This window comes from Mytilus californianus, unplaced genomic scaffold (assembly GCF_021869535.1).
Source record: "Mytilus californianus isolate M0D057914Y unplaced genomic scaffold, xbMytCali1.0.p SCAF_7, whole genome shotgun sequence".
Lineage (NCBI taxonomy): Eukaryota > Metazoa > Mollusca > Bivalvia > Mytilida > Mytilidae > Mytilus > Mytilus californianus.
This window is the reverse complement of record NW_026262723.1, coordinates 85477472-85501408: the sequence shown is the minus strand read 5'-3', so window position 1 is coordinate 85501408 and position 23937 is coordinate 85477472. Positions and strand designations below refer to the sequence as shown.

Genomic DNA, 23937 nt, shown 5'->3' with positions numbered 1-23937 from the left:
TTGCCAGATTCTATTGCTGTGCCTGTAGATTTATGTGCAGTCCTATTCTTTGTGGTTGCATAATGATAAATTACAGAACAAGTTTGTGTTTTCTTCCAATTGACCAGATAATAGTTATGGCTCTTGACTCTCTCTTTCTTGTTGTCAATGGGTGTATTTGTGTAATATACACACACACACCTAGTTTTTCTTATATCTTATATTTTTTACTGGAAGTTATACTTGTAGTTAAATTATGTTTGCAAATCTTTTTTCTCCTAAAAGTTGACTGATATTTTATTCTTTGTGTCTGTCATTACTTTTGAGTAGGTTGTTTGAAGTGATGTCATTGGCTGAGTGGAAAGTCACTTGAGTCCATCTCTTTTCTCATGTTTATACTTTAATTATACTTACCAGTACTAGAATATTTGATAAATATCAAATCAATAAATCAGTACTTTAGTCACCTATTTCCAATATATATAAACCTAAATTGATATACTTTTAAGCAAGAGCAAAGTAAATAAGAAAAGCTAATTGTATAAAATCTGAATACACTTTAAAGTCCTCTGTGGGTGAAATTACCCATAATGCAAATGGTAATAATCACTTGCAATGCAATTCAGCACAACATCTTGTACCAAAAATATGTTGTACTGTTCAGTGTTGATTGGTTTTGTAGAGGATTCAAACCCCTTGGCTGATATGGAACTGTCTGAACAGTACTTAGTATCTCTTTAGTACAAGATGTAATGTAGGACTTGTGGGCATATTTGGATTATACAATCTTCATATCAGTTTACATAATCTAAACTGCAAATGAAGAATTCTTAACTGGATAGCCAGTGCATAGTCTGAACATTAGAGAATTCTAGGGTACAGTCATTGTAATTTGTCTAATGACTGAAAATGTCAGCTATAATTCTGATGCAATGAATTTGAAACAGTATAAGTTAGTCATTTTGAGTAATCTTTTCTGCATTAAAGCCATTATTTATCCTCTAGAAAGCACATATCAAATTAATATTAGGTGTTTCTGGAGGGATATCTTTTCATGATTGAAAAGAACTGAAGGTCAGGTAAATCAAAAGCAGCTGGTTTCAACTTACCCCATGTTATTGCCCTCTTCATCAAGAGGGATTATGCAAATTGGGCAATCAAACATTGCTCTGAGAACTTCTTCAGTAGTTTCAGGTGGAATATCATAAAGAAATAATACTTTATCAAATTGAAGTGCTGAAAATAAAAATCTCATCACATGACTCATGGGGTTCAAATGAACCTATTAATGCAACCGTCTTTCTCTAAAGAGACAAAGCTATGTGACCAATAGTAATTTGGTCCAAAGGTGTAATGAAGTCAGTCCGATTTTAAATAAATAAAAAAGCAATTTTTTTAATAAGTGCTAGCCATTTCCAACAAAATCTAATACTTATTTAAGCTGGACAGGGCACATTCAATATTTTTTTCATTTTCAATATTTTGAAGAAACTGGCTAGCCTTTTATAATATTACATGTCATTTATGCAAAATAAAGTATATTGTGGTAATATACATGCATACAATATATATTTTCACTGAAAACTCAATGAAAGTTTGGACATGTTTTCTGAACACAGTACAGTGTTCAGACATGTTTTCTTAACACGGTTCAGTGATTGGGAAGTCACGTTGTATGGATGTAGGTCCTTGGACTTCATGTAATATAATTCTTAAACCAGTCATTGTTTGAGTAGAAACTGAGTTTTGGCTATTGAAATTGTAAACACTGATTTAACAGAAATTTACGGAAACAGTTTCTTTGATTATAATGTCAGAAACTGTACAACTAAAAACAGCTATGATCTCTCCAATACAAGAATCAGCTGCTCTTGTAATGGGCTACTTTCAAATAAAATGAACAAGACACTTACAAGTTCTATTTCAATTATACATCATACATGATTCTTCCCAATCACTAACTGTAAATTGACCTTACAGACATTTCAAAAACAGAGAGGATGATATAGAAATGATAAAACATCATTTCATGAAAGTTAAATACCTATGTATAAACAATGATTTAATACATAATCTGATTGAAAACTGACCATAGATCAAGTTGTATGTAATGCAGTAAAAAACTGGCACACATGTACGATAGATGAGAATGATTATTAAATTCATGACAAAACTGTTTGTGCATAATGTCCTGGATCTCATCTAATGATTGGATGTCATCAGCCTTCACTTAAACACAGAAAGATTTTTTCTTTCATACTTTTAAAGGGTATTGTTCAAACTAGATTATATTGCATAAATATACATGACAAACAAAAGGTAATTATAGCCTACATTTTTTGTTGTGCTAGAGTAAGTTATGTCATTCCTTTCTAAGAGAATGTATGCGCAAATTGAAGTTCACAACATTCAAACATACTACAACTGTAAACATGTCAACATAATTCAGTTAATATGTCAAGTATTAACAGAGTTTGCTTTAAGTACGGTATACAATTTTGTATGTAATTTGGGTTGAAATTTGATCCACTGTCAAATTTGCTGTCAGATAACTTACTTCCTGGTGGTGCCGGCCCAACACCTAGTCTTCTTAATTCAAATCCTGAAACAAAAGAAACAGCAGAAAAATAATATATATAGTAACATAATTTTCAATTACAGCTTTTCTATAAAAGCATGCAAAGCAAACCTTTGATCAACTTGCTTGCTATGTTTATTTGGATGTTTGTAAACAACAGGAAGGTAATCTATTTCAGTCTGTTTACTATATACTGGAATTTGATTGGACAATAAACATTAACTTCATTTAAATGTTAAGTTTCACATTGTATGTCAATTTTTATTGTCCAATCAAATACCAAATATATTAAGCAGACTGAAACTCTGCCTACCCTTTTGTTTACAAACATCCAAGCAAACATAGCAAGCAAGTCGATCAAAGGTTTGCTTTACATGCTTTTATAGAAAAGCTGTAAAACTTTTAAACTTTATACATTGTTGTCAAAAATGAGTAGTTTCTGTTTTAATGCGTACATTGTTCACAACTTTATTAACTACCAAGAAAACAATGTCATAGTAGTATTAATAAAGCAACAAGTGATTCTAAAATAATCTGAAATGTAGTATTCATCATCATGAATTAACATGCATTAATACTTGTTTGTTTATTGATACAAAATAAACTAATATTACACCATATATACAAATACATAAGTTTGACCACAATTCTATTTTAATTTCTTTGAAAGAGCACTGCTACCATATGCTACAAAGCAAATCTTTTCTGCTACTTTACAGTAGTTCTGCTTTTTTAATGTTTTTCTTTTTTCTTTTTCGGTTCATATTTGATAGAATGTCACTTCAATTTCACATTTCTAATAAAAGCTTCTTTCCACACTATATCTACACGAAGAAAATAAATGAAATGAATATTAGCATTCCTTAAAAAGTAGTTTTAATTATGAATGTATTTTTCCATTTGCAAGGCTTCATCGCATTGTTTACAATAACTGAAAACTTACCAAGTAAAGCAGCTACAGATCGGGAACATTGTATTTTCACTTCCTTGTTGGCATGCTGAAACCTCGCCAATCTCTTCAAGATATCAATAGCATATCTGTCTTTATTTGGTAAAAAGTTTAAATGTATGGTTCTGAAAAACAAAAGGGTATTATTTTATAGATGTTTCACTATAGGTCAAAATTAAATCTGCACGGAAATGAACACCTTACAATTATTCCAAACACCTAATATAGTTGACCTATTGCTGATTCAAGTTATTGTATCTCAGAATCAGACCTAATCACGAATAACTGATCAATGAAATGAGGTCATGGTCAGGTGAACTCTGTCCGACAGAAATGCATACCTTGTAATAATCATATAAACCAAATACAGTCCTCCTGTTGCTGAACCATGAAAATTAGGTCAACGACAAGACATATGCCATACAGATACTTAATATAAGGCATCTGTTTACAAGAAATGAACTATCCAGGTTTTCTAACTTCTGAAATATATATGCTTTATCCAAAGACCAAGCACTGTCACTGCCAGATTAGCATTCCAATATCTCATATTTGAATTGGCCAACTTAAGTTAATAAATCCTACAAGAAGTTGATTCACGAATTCAGTTATATAAATGTGAACTAATTTGCTGATCTCATACTTGTCCATATTATTTTGCTGTTGATTTTTGCTCTTTACAGTTTCTTTCTAGTTATTAATTTCAAGAATAACTCCAAAACACAAACTAGAGGCGCTCAAGAGCCTGTGTCGCTCACCTGTATTTACTGATGCTTTGGAAATCATGTAAAATAATGTTAAAATCATAATTAATAGTATTAGATATTAGATATTATAATGATATCTAAGATAATAACAAAAAACTGCAAAATTTCTGTAAAATTACTAACTCAGGGGCAGCAACCCAACAACGGGTTGTCGGATTCGTCTAAAAATTTCAGGGCAGATAAATCTAAATCTGATGAACATTTTTGCACCAGTCAGATTTGCTCTAAATGCTTTAGTTTCAGAGATATAAACCAAAAACTGCATTTTACCCCTATGTTCTATTTTTAACCATGTTGGCCATGATGGTTGGGAGGCGGGGTCATCGGACAAATTTTTTAAACTAGATACACTAATAATGATTGTGGCCAAGTATGGTTAAATTTGTCTCAGTAGTTTCAGAGAAGAAGATTTTTGTAAAAGATTACTAAAATTTACGAAAAATTGTTAAAAATTGACAATAAAGGGCAATAACTCCTAAAGGGGTCGACTGACAATTTTGGTCATCACGACTTAATTGTAGATCTTACTTTGCTGAACATTATTGCTGTTTACAGTGTATCTCTATCTATAATAATATTCAAGATAATTACCAAAAAAACTGCAAAATTTCCTTAAAATTACCAATTCAGGGGCAGCAACCCAATAATGGGTTGTCAGATTTGTCTGAAAATTTCAGGGCAGATAGATCTTGACCTGATAATCAGTTTTATCCATGTCAGATTTACTCTAAATGCTTTGGTTTCAGAGATATAAGCCAAAATCTACATTTTACACCTATGTTATATTTTTAGCCATGGCGGCCATCTTGGTTGGTTGGCAGGGTCATCGGACACATTTTTTAAACTAGATACCCTAATGATGATTATGGCCAAGTTTGGTTAAATTTGGCCCAGTGGTTTCAGAGGAGAAGATTTTTGTAAAAAGCTAACGACGACGGACGCCAAGTGATGAGAAAAGCTCACTTGGCCCTTCGGGCCAGGTGAGCTATAAAATGGGTTTCAATTAAGGAAAACAACTCCTGGTTATGTTGACTTATAGTAGATCTTATTTGGCTTTAAATTAAAGCTTCCCTCTATCTATTATATGTTTTGCCAAAAATGCAACAAGAGCGCACACGCTGAAATGCCTCGCTTGCTTTACTGACCATTAATTCTATGTTAAAAGTCTTAAAGATAAGATTTTACTAAAAGTATCACATAAAATTAACATTTTTAAAGATCTACGACAATGAGGTCAAGGTCAGATAAATCCTGTCTGACAGACATATACACCTTACATTTTTTTTATCCACCAAATACAGTTGACCTATTGCTTATGGAAATTGAAAAACAGACCAAAACACAAACACTTTACATTGACCAATGAACCATGAAAATGAGGTCAAGGTCAGATAATACAGACATGTACACCTTACAATTATACCATACACCAAACATAGCTGACCTACTGCTATTAGTATTTGAAAAATTGACCAAAACACATATAAACTTAACATTGACCAATGAACCATGAAAATGTGGTCAAGGTCAGATGAAACCTGCCAGACTGACATGTAACCATTACAATCATTCCATACACCACATATAGTTGACTTACTGCTTATAGTATTTGAGAAACGGACCTAATCACTGATCCATGAAATGAGGTCGAAGTCAGGTGAATCCTGTCTGACAGACGTGTAGACGTTGCAAAGAACCCATATACCAAATATAGTTATCCTATTACTCATAAGTGAAAGATTCACATGACAAAAAACTATTTTTTTTCAAGCAGTCGCTGAACCATGAAAATGAGCTCAATGACAATGGGCATATGATAAACGGAAATTTCGTAACATAAGGTATCTGCATACATGTACAAGATATGAAGCATCCAGGTCTTCTACCATCTGAAATTATAGCTTTATACAAATAGTTTACACTTAGCCGGATAGTAATCCCTATGTCTCACATACTGTGACTTTTGTCGCAGGCGAGTCAAAATTAAGGAAAGATTTACTATAGATGATGACAGATGGTGGCATATGCTCAAATGGTCCTCAAGACCAGATCTAAAATGAGATAAAAAGACGGAAAATATCATTCTTCTAATGCAAGTTTTACTGTAGATATGGCCACCAGCAGAATGTTTAACCTCTAAACTTACCCTTTTTTTGTTTGAAAATCTATTTGTGTATTAAATGACTTGTGCAACACACCCTGAAGTTCCCTAGATGACAAATCTTTGATCTGCAAATTGGTCACCTTTACAGGTCCCCTCAATACTGAAAAAGATTAAAAAATATGTATATACATTTTGTATTTTAATATGAAGATAGTAAACTTTCAAATGGAGAGTACTTAACAAGATGATTTATCACTAAACAATTAAGTTATTAAATAAAGTAAATGAATAATGGCCAATGAAGTGATTTTCAGATAGTATAACAACAATAATGGTGTGAAGTAATAAGTTCATGCTTTAGGAGAATCTTAAGCAAAATCATTAAGAAGTTTTTGATAGGATAAATCCCAATACTGAAACGAAGGGAGGTATAATTTCCATACGTTATACACTTCAGTCTTAATAATTCTATTTTTCACACTTGTTGCAGTTTCTCATGTGGTGATGTTATTTATGACAGATATTAAGAACCATTGTTTACCATATGTCAATAGTGTTTTCACCCATTCATCCTTTTTCTCTTCAGAATCTTTGTTTTCACTTGTATCCATGGATTCATCTTTTTTTTCTTCTGTCAAAACTTGATCATCTGTCTTTTTGTCGTCTTCCTTGGCTGCTTCTTCAGCTTTCTTTTCTTCTTCTTCCTCTTCTTTTAAAAGTTCCTCTTCATTGGACCAATCTAATGTTACCATTTCTTCTGCCATTTTGAAAGTTTAAGTTTGCTGAAAAGCAATATCAGATCAATCAACACAAGACTATATTATCTACAGCTGCTTAAATGAAATTATAAGTGTCAGCTACATTTTTGTACCAGAGCTTTTGAAATCTTTTTTCGAATGTCAGATCCTTTGAGTTTTATTCGACCTACAGTTTTACGTAAAAAGGTATTGACAAATATTGCTGGTTAACACCACAACTTTTCAACTGAGATATATAAAAAAAGAAAATGAAAAGAAATATGTTTTTTCTTGCCTTTTATAATTTGAATTAACAATATTTTTTACTTGCTTATCAAGCTTATGGAAAATCTTATTATGAAAGAATAATCCAGCGAAAATAGTATATAAATAGTTCCTCAAACAACAATAAGCAATATTTCCTGAATATTATTTAAATAGGCAATAAATTCTTTTAGGTTTGGCATTCACTTACATTGAGAGCATGAAATAAGACAAATATTTTTTATTACATAAGAACAGACAAACCTGTGCACTTGGAAAAGTTTTAAATAAAATTGAGAATGGAAATGGGGAATGTGTCAAAGCATGGATGCAGGACCTAAATAATAAATTTAAATGTATTGCGTGCTTTGGAAAAATTACTTTTTGACTTGATTTTGATTGGTTTTATTTTTCAAGCCTGCAAAAGATAGATAGTTACAGTTTAAATTACTATATTGTGCTGTTGAGATCTATTTTCCATATCAATCAATAAATTCTTTACAATTATTACCCAAGGAAAACATCTCTGACATTTTCCTCAACTTATTATTTAAGCATGAAACTAGAGCCTGTGTCGCTCACATGTGTCTATGTGCATCTTCGACAATGGACACTCCAACATTGCAAACTAAATAGAATTTCTGAGCATGTTGATAGTTGTCACAAGTTTTCATGCATAGTTTTTGAAAAGTGTCAGTCTGAATCATTTGACTGACAAAAATTTGAAAATGTCTGACATATTAAAGTGAGTCAATTTTGCAATGGAATTAAAAAATTGGATTGGCAAATTTTCAAGATTGCATTATATATGTCAGTCCAAAAGTTTGGCAAGACAAATTTCTTTTCAAGATCTCCTATATTGGAGGCGAAGAACACATACAGAAAAGGAAAGCACATGTTGGTTTGTTATATTTTACCAGTCACTTGAATTTCTATTCATAAATGATTTAAAATAAATGGAGAATGTGTCCCCATGGACACAGATGATGCCCCTGCTTGCATACAATATTATAAAGGGACATAACTCAAGAACGATGAAAGTGATGCTACCCAAATTTGTACTTGATCTGAGTTTTAAGGTAATAAGTATTGTGTATAGGTTTCATAATGTTTGGTTGGGGCAAACATAAGTTACAGAACGGAAACCAAAAATTTTGCAATTTTTCGATTTATAAAGGGCATAACTCGATAATGATTAATTTTTCCATTTATAAAGTGCATAACTCGAGAATGGTTAAAGTGACCCCACCAAAATTCAAACTTGAGCTTTATTTTGTGGTAATAAGCATTGTGTACATGTTTCATAAAGTTTGGTTGAGGCAAACTTAAGTTAGAGAACAGAAACTAAAAATTTTGCAATTTTTCCATTTATGAAGGGGCATAACTCTAGAACGGTTAGAGTGACGCTACCAAAATTCAATCTTGATCTGTGTTTTGTGGTAATAAGCATTGTGTATAAGTTTCATAACATTTGGTTGAGGCAAACTTAAGTTAGAGAATGGAAACTAAAAATTTTGCGATTTTTCCATTTATAAAGGGGCATAACTCTTGAAGGTTAAAGTGACACCACCAAAATTCAAACTTGATCTGTGTTTTGTGGTTATTAGCATTGTGTATAAGTTTCACAACATTTGGTTGAGACAAACTTAAGTTAGAGAACGGAAACTAAAAATTTTGCAATTTTTCCATTTATAAACATTGATAAAGGGGCATAACTCTAGAACAGTTAGAGTGACCCTTCCAAAATTCAAACTTGATCTGTATTTGGTGGTAATAAGCATTGTGTATAAGTTTCATAACATTTGGTTGAGGCAAACTTAAGTAAGAGAACGGAAACTAAAAATTTTGCAATTTTTCCATTTATAAAGGGGCATAACTCTTGAACGGTTAAAGTGACGCCACCAAAATTCAAATGTGATCTGTGTTTTGTGGTTATTAGCATTGTGTATAAGTTTCATAACATTTGGTTGAGGCAAACTCAAGTTAGAGAATGGAAACCAATTTTGGGACGTATGTACAGATGGACAAGGGTAAAACTTAATGCCCCTCTGCTAATGCGGGGGCATAAAAATACTATGTACAATATTTTTTTTAATCTTTTACAGATAGAAAGTGTGTGGTTTTACTAAGCGAGATTCGTGTGTTTTCAGGCTTTAGAAAAATAATTACCACAAAATTTCAGCAGTACAGGGAAGAATTATTACTAATGATTTTAATAAAATGTTCTTTCATTCAAATAGTCCAAAAAATAGAATAAAAGAAAACGTAAACAAACCGACACGTTCTATACCTATTGAGAGTTATCTGTTCTAGTATTTAATGACGTCATGAGATCATTCAAAATGGCAGAATGAAATAATTAGATAATAGTGTCAAGGAAATGAATATACAAACATAAATTAGTATGTCAATATCATAGAAAAATATTTAAAGAAAAGTACTATATAATATACACTGACAAGCTATGCACAGGGGATAAACAATGACAAATTTGGAAATAAATGTGACCTGAACCTAGTTCTCAATTCCGAACGTTTAGGAATAGGAAAAATCCATAGCTATTTAGTCTGCAAGTTGTCAGAAAATATCATAAGTACCCAGAGCTACGGTTCCGCAGCTACACATTGTTATGATGAAATAGAAGTTATTACTATAAGATAAGGGAATATTTATCAACTTGTGAAGACAATAATGACGTCTTTTATGGGCAATTCATTATTAAAATTTTACTAATAATAATTTGCCGGCCTCACAACCCTCCCCCTTTTTGTGTAGATCACTAGATGCACAACACAGTGACACTGGTTATGTTCAACTGTATCTCATATGTTGCATAGTTATGATAACCTTCAGTTATCTATAATTTTGAAATATGGCAACTCATCGCATTACTGAAAAATATATATTTCTTTGCAAAATAACGCACCTTGTCTTCCTTTGACCAGTTCGAGGCTGTATATGCTGTATGAGGAAATTGATACACTGTACGCAAGAAATAAAAAAAGTTTACAAAGACAGCTTAAATTTTGATTTTTTGGCGGGATATATCTGTTCAAGTCTTGATTATTCACAACTGTCAAATATGAAATAACTCTTAATTTATTCAATACAGGTAATAAAAGCTTTACGTTTTGTATATCACGGTAAGGCAAAGTCCAAATTTAGACTGGGTCCCTGTCCTTTATCTGTTTGGCTCTGACATACCCGTATGTTGCAAAGGAGAGGCCCAGCCTAAGTCCAAATTGAACTGGATCCCTGTTGAATAATTTCGGCTAATGGTCAGACGAATAGAAAGTCACCAGTCATCGACGAAACCGGCTAATTTCCTACACGTTCTTTCCATGCTTGTATCACTTAACTGTCAATATTGAAACACTAAGGTGCGTAGAATTTGGTAGACAATTTTATAAACAATTTCCAAGATTCCAGCAAAGTTAGGTTGCTGTCGCAATTGACGTTTACTCCATATAAAAGTCCGGTAATTTTGTCCGTCCGATTTAGTTGACATGACGTTTATTTTAATGAACAGAATTAACAGCCAGTTTCGTATTGAACATCTCCATATATTCATATTGAAATATATGTAAAGATACATATGTACTTGAACAGTACATCCAAGGTGTCCTGAAAAAAAAATTAAGGTTTCTTATCGTTCTAGCTCAAAGTCGTTCTGGAGAGACCACTCGGCCTGGAGACAACTCGGACCATCTGCAAAAAGGACAACTTGGACCATCTACAAAAAAATAAAACAACTCGGACTGTCTATGAAGACAACACAGACCATCAATACAGCTGTAGGTCGACTCTGAAAGTCTATAAAGTCAATTGGGACCATATATAAGTCATCTTATAATGCCAACTCAGACAATTTATAAAATTACAGTTTTTACCGCACCTGGTCAACTCAGCACCTACATAAAGTAATTTCGGCATTTGGTTATTCAACTGGCACCTAATATTATTTTTATCGTTTTCTTTAATTTTTTTTATTTGAGAATAGTTTTTTGTTTTTTATATACATTGTAGATATAAGAAGATGTGGTATGAGTGCCAATGAGACAACTCTCCATCCAAGTCACAATTTGATTAATTAAACCATTATAGGTCAAAGTACAGCCTTTTTTGCATTTCCTGTCTACTTGTATAAAATGAATAACGTTGGCACCTCTTGTAGCCCATGTTTACTAGTAAATGTGCAGTTGTCATGAAATAGAGGTTCCTTTATAATATACTAGAAAAAACCAGCTCAAGCGCGGCTTGAAGACTACTTGAAATGTTTATAGTTATACACAGATTGGGTTTGTGTTTCTCAAACTGTTTTTATGCACTGATGCATTATGCTCTGATGATTTAAAACATTTGATCAGTGGTGCGAGTTTGCAGTATTTTTTTTTCGAGTGGTGCAATTTCTGTCTCTGTGTGACACAGGTGCTCCGGGAATGAAGGAATTTACTAAGAGAAGAAGAAAACAATTTAATGATTTAACACATTTCTTCGAGTTTGTTATATTTCTTTTTTTTTTTTGAGTGGTGCGAGTTTGATAAAGTGATGCAAGTTGTAATAATTAGTGAGAGAGTTTGAGTGTTGCGAGTTGGCCGTGGGCTGAGTCGTTGGGCAGTACGTCGACTGAGCATGCGCGACAGTGTTTAAGACACGGATCGATAACGGTCTCTGAATTTGGATATTTTCTAAAAAATTTCTGTGGAAAAAAGATTATTTCAAAGACAAATTAAGGAAGTACAAAACACTACATTTATACGTCTTATCACAAATATTTCCGACTTTGTATGGTTTCAGAGGAGTTGCGGCTCAATGAAATCAGTCTCTTCCTTTAGTAGTATAGTAGTTCCAATAGAAACAGTTATTATGGACCCATTTTTTATAACAAAGTTTCATTGGAACTTCTGTTACGCGCTACAAATATACGTTGACACATTGAGTAATAATATTTAAATTAATTATGTAAAAAACGGTGTCTTCAAAAGTTTACTTGCAAAACATAGTTTTAATTTTGGGTGCTGAAATAACTACCGTAGGTGCTGAGCTAACCAGGTCCCGATTTGACTAGGTCATATAAGGGGTGCTGATTTGACCAGGTGCCGAAGTGACTAGAATTCATATAGACGGTTGAGTTTTAAATGATAAAATAAAAATTCATCAAATAAATAAAACAAATTCAACATAGACTTTTTTGCTTCAATTCAGTTTTATAATAAATTGATAAAGAGAAGTAGAAATTTGAATTCGCATTAAACAAATTTTAATTTTTGTATTATATTTTGCAAATTCAGCAATATGTAAATGATACTGTCATGCAAAATATATCATTACATAATTTAAAATCATTTAAATAGTTTAAATCCTCTTTTAATACTGTGTCTGAGTTGTAATTATAGATGGTCAGAGTTGACTTATTAGTCAGTCCAATTTCACTCCGTCCGGTTGGTCTCTGGGCCAAGTTGTCCTGCATTCGTCGTTCTGAACCAATGTTTATCCGGCCAATGTTGAATCTGAGTCTGTTCGCCCAAAATCATGTTCGCTCCTATTAACTTTTTTACCCACATGTTAGCAACCCTTTTAATGGTTTTGTGTTGAATATTTTTTTTAATTGTGTTATAGTTAGTGTATTGCTTTAAAAATAAAGATAATAAGATTTTATTTTTTTTAAATAAAGTATCATTCTAAAAATGTAAACGTAAACGGTTTTCTTTTAGTATTTTGAGAATTATTTTGATGAAATGAATAATGAATATTGCCATCATAATCAAAGGCCTAGTTCATTCATCTAACATGTCTAAGACTTGTTAAAGAAAGGCAGAAGATATCAAACGATCATCAAACTCGTCATGTAGACATTGAAGCTTGGAGCAATCATAAACATTAACATCTCACACAATCATTCAAATCATGCACTATTCCAAATCAAAACGAGCACTACAGTATTTAGTAACTACAACAAAGCTAGTTAACAACAATCATGATTTTCAAACTCATAGCAATAATACCAAATTGACTTTGTAAATTCCAATTAAGATAACCATTAAGCACAATAGAAAAATACTTAATTTAAAAAATACACTAATTTGTATTCATGAAAACGTGTTATGGGAGCCCCTTTTTAAAGTAGATTCTGTCCTATATGAAAATACTTTCAAGGGTTAAAAATGATTTCTCTTATGGTTGTGTCAGACCTGTTATCTATTTCTTGCATGACAAGATATTTCTCTTATCACACTGCACGGAGTGTGATGCGAAAAAGTGATATGAAAACTGCGTCAATTTGATTGGCTTATCCACCATCATGAGATGATATCACGACATTTTCATTTTCCCGTGTTTTTCTGATAAATGGACTTATTTTGTACAGGTAACAAGTAGGTAAGTCTAGGGTTAAATATAAAAAAGAAGATGTGGTATGATTGCCAATGAGACAACTCTCCACAAGAGACCAAATGACACAGAAATTAACAACTATAGGTCACTGTACGGCCTTCAACAATGAGCAAAGCCCATACCGCACAGTCAGCTATAAAAAGCCCCGAAATGACAATGTAAAACAATTCAAATGAGAAAACTAACAGCCTAATTTATGTACAAAATATGAATGAAAAACAAATATGTAACACAGAAACAAACGACAACCACTGAATTACAGGCTTACTGAATTAAAGTTTGTTACACATCAGTTACTTTGTCAAACCTTCATAGAGTTTTATGAAACTTTGGCAGAAGCTTTTTAATGATTAAGAGATAATGTCTAGGATTAAATTTTTGTGACATGATAAATTTGTAAACCTTCATGGATTGCTATTAAACTTGAACGGAAGCTAATCTTCAGGACTGTCGCCAAGCATAAGCATCTATAGAAAAAGTTTAAATTTTTTTAAATTCTGTATTTTACTGTTAAATGGACTCATTTTTAAGTCAACATAACACTTTTACACTGACAGCAGCAATTGCAGGCGAGACACAGGGTTCCGTGAAACCCCTTTACGAATTTTTATTGACAAAAGATCTTGCTGTTGTTCTAATGCCCTGCTTGGTAACTATTATATGAGTTCCATTGAATATTTTTATTAGCTTTTTTTGCTGTTTATTTGCTAATCTGTTAGCAATTTTGTTTCCCTGTACACATCATAGCTGCAGGTTCATTGAATTCTTTGTTGATGTTTTAGTGTTTGTATTTGATAAGTAGTTGGCCTATGATTTACTATCTTCCAGTTACAGGAAAGGATTCCAATTTCTAATTGGCTGTCTGAGAAAATTTTAACTTCTTTAATCATGGTTTTGTTTTCTACTCTATCAATTAAAATCCAAGACTTTAATTTGATGGTTATAAGTTCTGCCAGGAGAATTGAACCTCTTATTAATACATGATGTTTAAGTTCTGTTTCTGAATTATTTAATATATAACAATTGGCCCTGCCCCACAAAGCCTGCGCTTGTATCTTACCCTGACACCTCAGTTTGTTTTAGAAAACTCTGCATATCTTTGTCTTAATCGCATCAAACAAAGCAAAATACTCAAAAATGAAAGTATTATGTCTGAAGATAATAGCAGTATGATTTATTTACACAACACGTCAGTTGTTGCATAAAATAATTGGTAACTGTCAATTTACTGTTACCAGTAAGGGGAAATTGAATTGAAAAGTTATACTTAATTTACCTTTAAGTATAAATGTTTTTAGCTTTTTGCTGTGGTGTATTTGTGGTCGGCTTCATGGTTCACTTGTCTGGGTCCAAAGATCACATGCATGCTAACTTCCTGTCTATCCTATCTATAAGTACAATGTACCTGTGTTATTGATTTGTATGTAGAGAAATAGGGGTATCTATTAATTAGGTTAGATAAAACCTTTCAATCATTATCAGTTCTTACCAATATACAACCAGAAGGCCGTTTAAGGCCATTTTGGAGATTTATCGTCTGGTTTATGATATGATAACATCCCTTACTGTCTTAAAGGTTATATATGTATCAAACTCACCCAGGTTCTAACAAATATAACCCTCTACTCTAATCAGTAGCACACATTTAGTGTTTTTTGCTGTAACAGACACACTCTTTTTTTTTTTAAATCACATAAAAGGATAGTTATCTTTGTTTTTTCTCAACAACATTAAATTTATGACAACAGGTACTTTTCCAATATTTTGTAATTTTTCCAACTCCAATATGGTATTACTCTACTCTTATGTCGGGTAACTAATAGCCTCTTGAATCTTATAAGCAATCTAATATAAATTACGACAAATTATATGCATATAAACTGATAATTTTGCTGACTCTTTTTTTTTACTGCCAAAAAACAAATAATATACTAGGGGAACATACATAGTATGAAAACTGTTCTTATTTCAAGAGAAACTTTTGAAAAAATAAAATAAAAATAGACGGTATTACTGCAAATTTTCTGTCTAGATAGTTATATCCTGTATATATAGATTTTGTAGCTCATAATTTCTAGACAATCATTGTAAACAATTTTCACTAGAATTTTTTAATTAAAGTCTTCTTATAGAATGATGTTTACTGTTTCTATCTCTCTTTTTGTTTGAAAGTCCATATAATTGTAAGTTATATAAGTGTGGTAAATTGATGATAACCTATTTCTGATGGTAGATAAAACAGTTCATTAACAAAGTCCATTCATACACATGCATTAATTGGATCAGGTGATATAATTGCAGATGAAAGTCTTGTTGATTTTGACCCTATTTCGATTGTAGGTGATAATGACAATGCCAGATATAAATGTTTTGTTACAGGATATTTAGATAACAGTTTATGAAGGATCTGTATCTCAGTGACAACATGTCTCTGTCTGTATATTTGTCTGTCCAACCAACCAGCTAATTTCTTAGAGAGTAGAATGCCATTTACTGGAGCAAAATAATAGATCCCATGTAAAGTGGTAGCAAATAGTAATGAAAGAATTATTATCTGAAAAGATTTTTTTTCTATTTGTATTTTGATACAAAAAAAATCCAAGAAGAGCTTGACTAGAATTTTTTAACCGGATTTTCGAAGGAAATATCGGTTATTAAAATGGTTATATACGGCGGGCGGCTCTGGCGGCTGCCAAAAGCATCCGCACAATAACATGAAAACGCTTTAACAAATTTTTTTCAAATTTAAATATGTTGTTTCCTGGGACTTAATGAAGGTCTCTATTAATTTTCAAGATTTTAGTATATCTCCTTTGTGAGTTATCTTCATTTTTAATATCCAAAAGTAGAATTTTTAAACATTTTACTGTTGTTATCTTTTTATGATTTGTCTTATCTCAGAATAAAAATTGGAGTGACAGATTTGTTTGAAAATTATCTATTTCCTAAGTGGTAATGATTATACGCTATATCATTAGACATTTTGAGGATTATTACATTATTAATTATGTTAGAGTACTATGTTAAACAACCATAGTTCTGTTCAATTAGATATTATAAATATTTCAGCATATGATAATGATTTATTTTCATTATTAATTAGATCTTTGAAATATTTTAGCATATGATAATCATTGGAGTAACAGATTTATTTGAAAATTTACTGTTTTCTGATTGAAATATAGGGGAAGTCAATTGCTGTAACCCCTACCCCCTTTTTTTTTTGATAACTTGTAAACGGTCAAGATTCCCACCCAGAAACCATATATATTCTTGCATGGGACAATATATCAAATCAAATGAAATATAGGGGAAGTCCACGGGGGTAAACCCTTCCCCCTTCTTTTTGAAAACTTGTAAACGGTTGAGATCCCCACCCCTAAACCATATATGTACTTGTATGGGACAATAAATTAAAGCAAATTAAATTTAGGAGAAGTCCCCTGGGGTAACCCCTACTCTCCTTTTTTTTGAAAACTTGTAAATGGTCAAGATCCCTACGGCGAAACCATATATATTCTTGTATGTTACAATAAAACAAATGAAATGAAATAAAAGGTGAGTTCCTTGGGGTCAATCAGTTTGCCACACTTTTATGCCTGCGCTGTAGTTGAGGGGGGGCATTAAGTTTTACCCTTGTCTGTCTGTAAGTATGTATGCTGTATGTCCCAAAATTGATTTTCGTTCCCTATGGGACAATAAAACAAATCAAATGAAATATAGGGGAAGTCAATTGGGGAAAATACCACCCCCCTTCTTTTTGATATCTTGTAAACGGTCAAGATCCCCACCCTGAAACCATATATGTTCTTGTATGTTACAATAAAACAAATCAAATGAAATAAAAGGCGAGTCCTCTGGGGTTACTCCCACCTTCTTCCTGTTTAAGAACTTGTAAACGGTTGAGATCCCCACCCCTAAACCATATATATTCTTGCATGGGACAATAAAACAAATCAAATGAAATTTAGGGGAAGGGATGTCCTCTGGTGTAACCCCCAACCGCTGAACCATATATATTCTTGTATGGGACAATAAAACAAATCAAATGTAATATAGGGGGAGTCCATTGGGGTAACCCCCACCCCCTTCTTTTTGATAGCTTGTAAACGGTCAAGATCCCCACCGCGGAACCATATATATTCTTGTATGTTACAATAAAACAAATGAAATGAAATAATAGGTGAGTTCCTTGGGGTCATTCCCACCTTCTTCCTGTTTAAGAACTTGTAAATGGTTGAGATCCCCGCCCCTAAACCATATATATCCTTGTATGGGACAAAAAAACAAATATGAAATAAAGGGCAGGTCCCCTGGGAAAATTAATCTGTGTTATATTTGAACATAAATTAAATATATATAGGGTTCTTTCAAGTGCTGAATCTGAACTTGTTTTTAATTAGATAATAATCTATTTTTATTTTGAGATAAAGTTTTTGACATTGCTAGATAAGTTGCAGATCTGTATTATTTTTTGACACATGAAAGAAACAATATTAGCAACTATTAATTAAATTTGATTACTTTTTTTTTACTGGTTTATGGAAATAAGTTTGAGTTATTTATTTTGAAAAGTGATGTGTTTAATTGATAGATATAAAATCATATACCCCCCTTCTTTTTGATAACTTGTAAACGGTAGAGATCCCCACCCTAAACCATATATATTCTTGAATGGGACAATAAAACAAATCAAATGAAATTGAGGGAAAGTCCCCTGGGGTAACCCCCACCCCCCTTCTTTTTGAGAACTTGTAAACGGTCGAGATCCCCACCCCTAATACATATATATTCTTGTATGGGACAATAAAACTAATCAAATGAAATATAAGGCGAGTCCCCTTGAGTCACCCCCACCCCCCTCCTGTTTAAGAACTTGTAAACGGTCGAGCTTTTCATTATTAATAAGATAATACCACATTGAGGTCCAAAGGGTCCTAAATTAAACTTTTGTTTAATTTCATCAAAAATTGAATTCTTTGGTTCTTTGATATGCTGATTCTAACAATGTTTGAGTGTTAAATCATATCTAATTTTAGAGAACTTAGTCATCACTGGTTGTTGTTATTATATTATTGATTATAATTTGAAAAATTGCATCATATCTTATTTTAGAGAACTATTTATCCAGCTTGAGTTATTTCCATTTGCACAGAAAATATTATGGATAAAATTAACCTGTGTTTCATTTCAACATAAATTAAATATATATATATTGGGTTCTTTCAAAGGCTGAATCTAAACTCTATTTAAATATTAGATTTTTAGGCCCAGTTTTCAAGTTGGTCCAAATCAGGGTCCAAAATTAAACTTTGTTTGATTCAACAAAAATTGAATTTATGGGGTTCTTTGAAATGCTGAATCTAACCATGTATTGAGAGATTTTGGATTGTGGGCTCCTTTATCAAATTGGTCCACATTGAGGTCCAAAGGGTCCTAGATTAAACTTTTGTCTGATTTCATCAAAAATTGAATTCTTGGGGTTCTTTGATATGCTGATTCTAATATGTACTTAGATTTTGGATATTGGACCATAATAGGTATTTAAATGTCCAATTTCAAATATATCAGTTCTTTGACTACATTCTTTTTGTGTCACAAACCTATGATGTGTCAAATATTCAATCACAATCCAAATTCAGAGCTGGTTAAGTTTAAATGTAGTGTCCATACTTGCTCAACTGTTCAGGGTTCGACCTCTGCAGGAAAATCCGGTTTGCTGTCTCTCTGACAGCCTCTTGTTTTCAAAATGTCATGAATCTTTTCTTGATACAGGTTAAATTCAGTTCTGTTGGATGAGACAGTTATCATTCAAGGGTAATGTCCCTATAAATTCTTTTACTCTAGCAAAAATGAAAAAAAAATAAAAGGTAACTTTGGACTGAGTTATCTGTGATCACTAGGTAATTTAATTTCTTTATTGATCATGCCATTCTTGTTCCAACAGTTTGATAAATGCTTTTAGACTGGTTGCTTATTGTTGTATACCATAAGGTTAAGGTTACATGTAGTACATGTATATATGGAAGAGGTTATGCGTTGTACAGGTGGCTGTTTGTTTAAGTTATCTTTACTTTGTATGGTGTGAAGTGAAAGAAAACATGAATCATTTTAAGTTCAAGATCAAGGTCACAAAATGGTATGATTATAGTATTAGTAACCTTGAGTATCATTGGCCTTGCATGTTCATGTGACCTTTATACAGCTTGAGCGTACTTTTGATAGTAACATTTTGATCATATACGTTACAACATTGGGATGTTAATCATTTTCTAAAGAAAGCTTGCAATGGTTTGTATAGTTTCAGCATATAGGGAAATATTTTAAGTCATTTGATAACTTTTTTTTATATATTCAGAGATTCTTATTGGTTTACATTCAATATTTGTGAGAGAAAAAAACTCAAAAGTCAGCAGATGTGTTCTTCCTTCTTATTCACATTTAAACTGTATCTAGTTACTTTTAAACTGTATCTAGTTACTTTTAAAAGTTTAAAAGGTATGTTCATGTAAATACTACCAATTTAGGATTATAAGATTTAAACTCAACATTGAGGTGAAATCTATGGTAATAAGATTTATACAAATGTATATAGATGGGTATTTATTTACCAGGTACTCAGTTTATTAATAAGATTTACTTTAAATCTGTAAAATGTTTTTAAAGTTTTTAATTAATTTCCATAAATATTTCCATAAATAATCCAGTATTGTTTGGATAGATCATAGAGTCAGTTTAAAGTCTGTCAATTTTCTTATATGACATGACGTTATGTAGTAGTAAGATTAAGTACAACTTAATGTCTAAATAACTGAACAAGGATATTGCCTTGACACTTGTCCCTTTTTTTTTAATTTCAGAAGATAACTGGACGGGACATGGACTATCTGAAATTAGCTGGAGCAGGGGCCATAACTTTGAGTGCTGTTTCCACAGCCACATATTTATATCTAACACAGAATCCAAATCCTGTTCCTTCAGCTGTAGACCTGAACAACCAATCAACAGAAATCAAGGTACATGTACTACTTTTTAAAATGTCAGTCATCCATAACTTTTCATAATGTCCTCGGATCATTTTGGCCAAATTTTCAATAATCAGTTTTCTGCACTTTTTTTCATCATGCTTAAAGATATTGATTTGATAATTTTTATATAGTTTTATCATGACAAGTTACAGATCAAGTTCAAATTTTGTTCCGGTCTGATGATTTTGTGCAGAGTTATGGTCCTTGGACTTAGAAAATTCACTCAAATAATCAGTTTTCAACACTTTTTTTCGTCATGCTTGAAGATATTGACTTGATATTTGTATTAAAATTTACACCATGACAAGTTATAGATCAAGTTAGCATTTTGTTCCAATACAATGAATTTTTAATCGGTAGGGGCCTATGTATTGCCATGCAATACTCTCAGAATGCTTGTTTATACTCATTTTGAAACAGGATAGAAATGCTAGGCAAAGGCTGTCATTCTACCTGTTTCTTATCTTTTTAAAACCAACTTTTATATCTTGAGACTATGTATAGCTATTCTATATTTATTACTGAGATTACTTCTAAAGAGTAGATCAGCATACAGTTATCAATAGGTCCAATCAATTTTAAATCATATCATATGTATCATTAAATGCAGGATTACCTTAGCTTGCATCTTGGTGTATTTTGGTTGGTTGTGTCTGTAGTATAAAATTGATAAAAGGAGATGTGGTGTAAACATTGGTGAGTCAGCTACCCAACAACACAAGCCAACCAAAAACAGACATCTAGAGATCATCACCCAGTTTTCGAAGATTGACAAGCTCAGAAACTCCTTAGTAAGAAGTTAGGCATGAATTCAATGGAGATGATTAAATATCGGAATCACATTGAAGTGATATTTCACTAATGCAGTCTTTTTGAACAATACAATGCTACTATAAAATGTGAGTAAAAAGAAGGGGAAATAAAAGAACTGCAGTAAAAACAGCTATCAAGGTCACCTCTATTAAGTTAAATCCTGTCTTGTCATGCCACCCTCTTCTTGTCACATCGTAGGAATACCTATGAATTTTGAATCTCATTTCAACACCTCTCTGATAAGGTCAGTTTTCCCTGGTCGTGAGGATGTTACATACAGATTTGACTGTTAACCCTAGGCATTAGTCTTAGTATACCTCTGTTAGAGCCAATTTCTCTTATGGTTTTTTCCAACTCTTGGAAGTCAAAGTATTTACAATATGGTTACAAGAGCGCAATTATTTGTTTACATTTTTCCGGCAAGTTTTTTACCCCAAGATGGTACTCAGATTAGAATCTTGTACGTCTTCTGATTGGATGATACAGGATTGGAATTACTTTTAATAGAAAGTTTATCCAATTAGGTTTAAAAAATCCAGAAAAACAAATTCACATTGTACAAAGTATAGAAAATATATTCATATCTGCACGTCGGAGCCATTAAAAATCTGCCTTTTTCATTAAGCGAAAAAAATAGACGATGTTTTTCAACTGCATTTTAAGTCAATTTTTGCCGCATGACCATATATATTTTTTTGGTTGTTATGCAACACTTGCAATTCTAGTAACAGGAACTGCTACCCGTTATTTCCTAGTTTGTGTAGTCTGCGAGAAATAAAATATGGAACACCACTGGTACCCTATGGAAAATGCTTAACGAATAATTGCGCTCTTGTAACCATGTGGCCTTTGCAATGACACATCTTGTAAATAGACCAAGAGTTATCTTTCTTAGAATAGGCTTCCTGTCATATATATCTTTTTCTAAGCTTAAACTTTTTTGAGGAAACCTTTAGCATAATGCTAACAAATGCTTTCTTGTACTTTTAAGTTGTTTGTCCTGGTTAAAGACAGCATGTTATATCATTGTTACTGCCTTTCACTGTCTATCCCAGTACAGTTTACTAATTTCAATATTTCTTAAACCATTCAATATACTGGAATACTAATCCAGAGGTCCACTGTTCATTTACCTTCTATGAAACTGGTCTTTGGCTAAAATGACCTCATAAAATTAGAAAATAACATTCCATTGAACACTTTTAATTTCTTTTTGATAAGAATGTACTTTGAAACAGTGAGGAGAACTTCAAGTCTTGATAATGCTCTTAGCATTCCAATATATTGAACATTGATCAATATATCATTGAATGCTATTAATAAGAGTTATTGGTACAATGGGGATAGAGTTATAGAGGAACTTGTACTCATCCTGAGCCAGTAGTTTACCAAGTAAGCCATAAAGGATGTTCAGTATGCTATCCTTTTGTTAGTTTTGTAACATCAAGATTAACATTCTGTTAATGTATTCATTAATACGGTGTTTGTTTTAAGTAAATTTGCTTGTCACAGCTTGTTTATTACATTAGTTTTATTTGTATCAATTGGATTGTTAATACATGTTCATATTATAAATCTTTAATTGTCCCCTGAGTAATGTGTTGCGGGGGACATGGAAATACCGGATATTTATGAAACTTATATCAAAGGTTAATATCAGCAATGTCTTGGACGAGTTCGAAAATCAGTGCAGATCAATTATTTTTAAAAGAGTAATGCCCCTTGAAAAAATGAATTAAATAGAGAATTGCATTGTTAGCACTCTCATATGTACAATTCTTGCCAGAATTTAATGAAACTTAAATCATAGGTTTATATTAGCAATGTCTTGAACGAATTTGAAAATCAGTGCCGATCAATAATTTTAAAAAGAGTTATGCCCCTTGGAAATATTAATAATATGGAAAATTGCCTTATGAGCGCTCTAATGTGTACAATTCTTGCCAGATTTTTATGAAATTTATATTATAGGTTTATATCATCAATGTACTTGAAGAGTTCAAAAATCAGTGCTGATCAATTATTTAAAAAAAAGTTGTGTCCCTTGAAAATATTGATTATATGGAAAATTGCAATGTTATCGCTCTCATGTGTTCAATTCCTGCCAGAATTTTATGAAACTTATATCATAGGTTAATATCAGCAATGTCTTTGACACTTTCGAAAATCAGTTCTGATCAAATATTTTTAACGAGTTATGCCCCTGGTTAAATATCTTAAAAAACGACTTAGGTCCCCAATCCTAAACCATAAATGGTCTTGATTGCCTTGATTAGACCTTCTAGTTCACCATTTGTGTTGACCCTGTCGGACATCCCCAACCCT

The 23937-nt window shown here is 32.2% G+C and overlaps 2 protein-coding genes across 4 annotated transcripts in view; one reads left to right on the top strand and one right to left on the bottom strand.

Moving 5' to 3' along the window:
* Window positions 1-15151, bottom strand: part of LOC127707703 (aspartate, glycine, lysine and serine-rich protein-like) — a 33006-nt gene extending 17855 nt beyond the window's left edge. Inside the window, exons 1-6 of one of the 2 annotated variants that reach the window (XM_052212386.1) lie at window positions 15048-15151; window positions 6919-7159; window positions 6420-6537; window positions 3501-3631; window positions 2537-2581; window positions 1089-1215 (exon numbers count right to left, since the gene is read on the bottom strand). In XM_052212386.1, coding sequence (XP_052068346.1) covers window positions 1089-1215; window positions 2537-2581; window positions 3501-3631; window positions 6420-6537; window positions 6919-7141 — 644 coding nt within the window. In that variant the 5' untranslated portion in view covers window positions 7142-7159; window positions 15048-15151. Of the gene's footprint in view, window positions 1-1088; window positions 1216-2536; window positions 2582-3500; window positions 3632-6419; window positions 6538-6918; window positions 7160-10304; window positions 10383-15047 lie in introns of those variants that run through there. The other variant, XM_052212387.1, reaches the window with a different exon arrangement.
* Window positions 10598-23937, top strand: part of LOC127707709 (long-chain-fatty-acid--CoA ligase 1-like) — a 56411-nt gene continuing 43071 nt past the window's right edge. Inside the window, exons 1-2 of one of the 2 annotated variants that reach the window (XM_052212397.1) lie at window positions 10598-10758; window positions 20632-20787. In XM_052212397.1, coding sequence (XP_052068357.1) covers window positions 20650-20787 — 138 coding nt within the window. In that variant the 5' untranslated portion in view covers window positions 10598-10758; window positions 20632-20649. Of the gene's footprint in view, window positions 10759-20041; window positions 20063-20631; window positions 20788-23937 lie in introns of those variants that run through there. The other variant, XM_052212396.1, reaches the window with a different exon arrangement.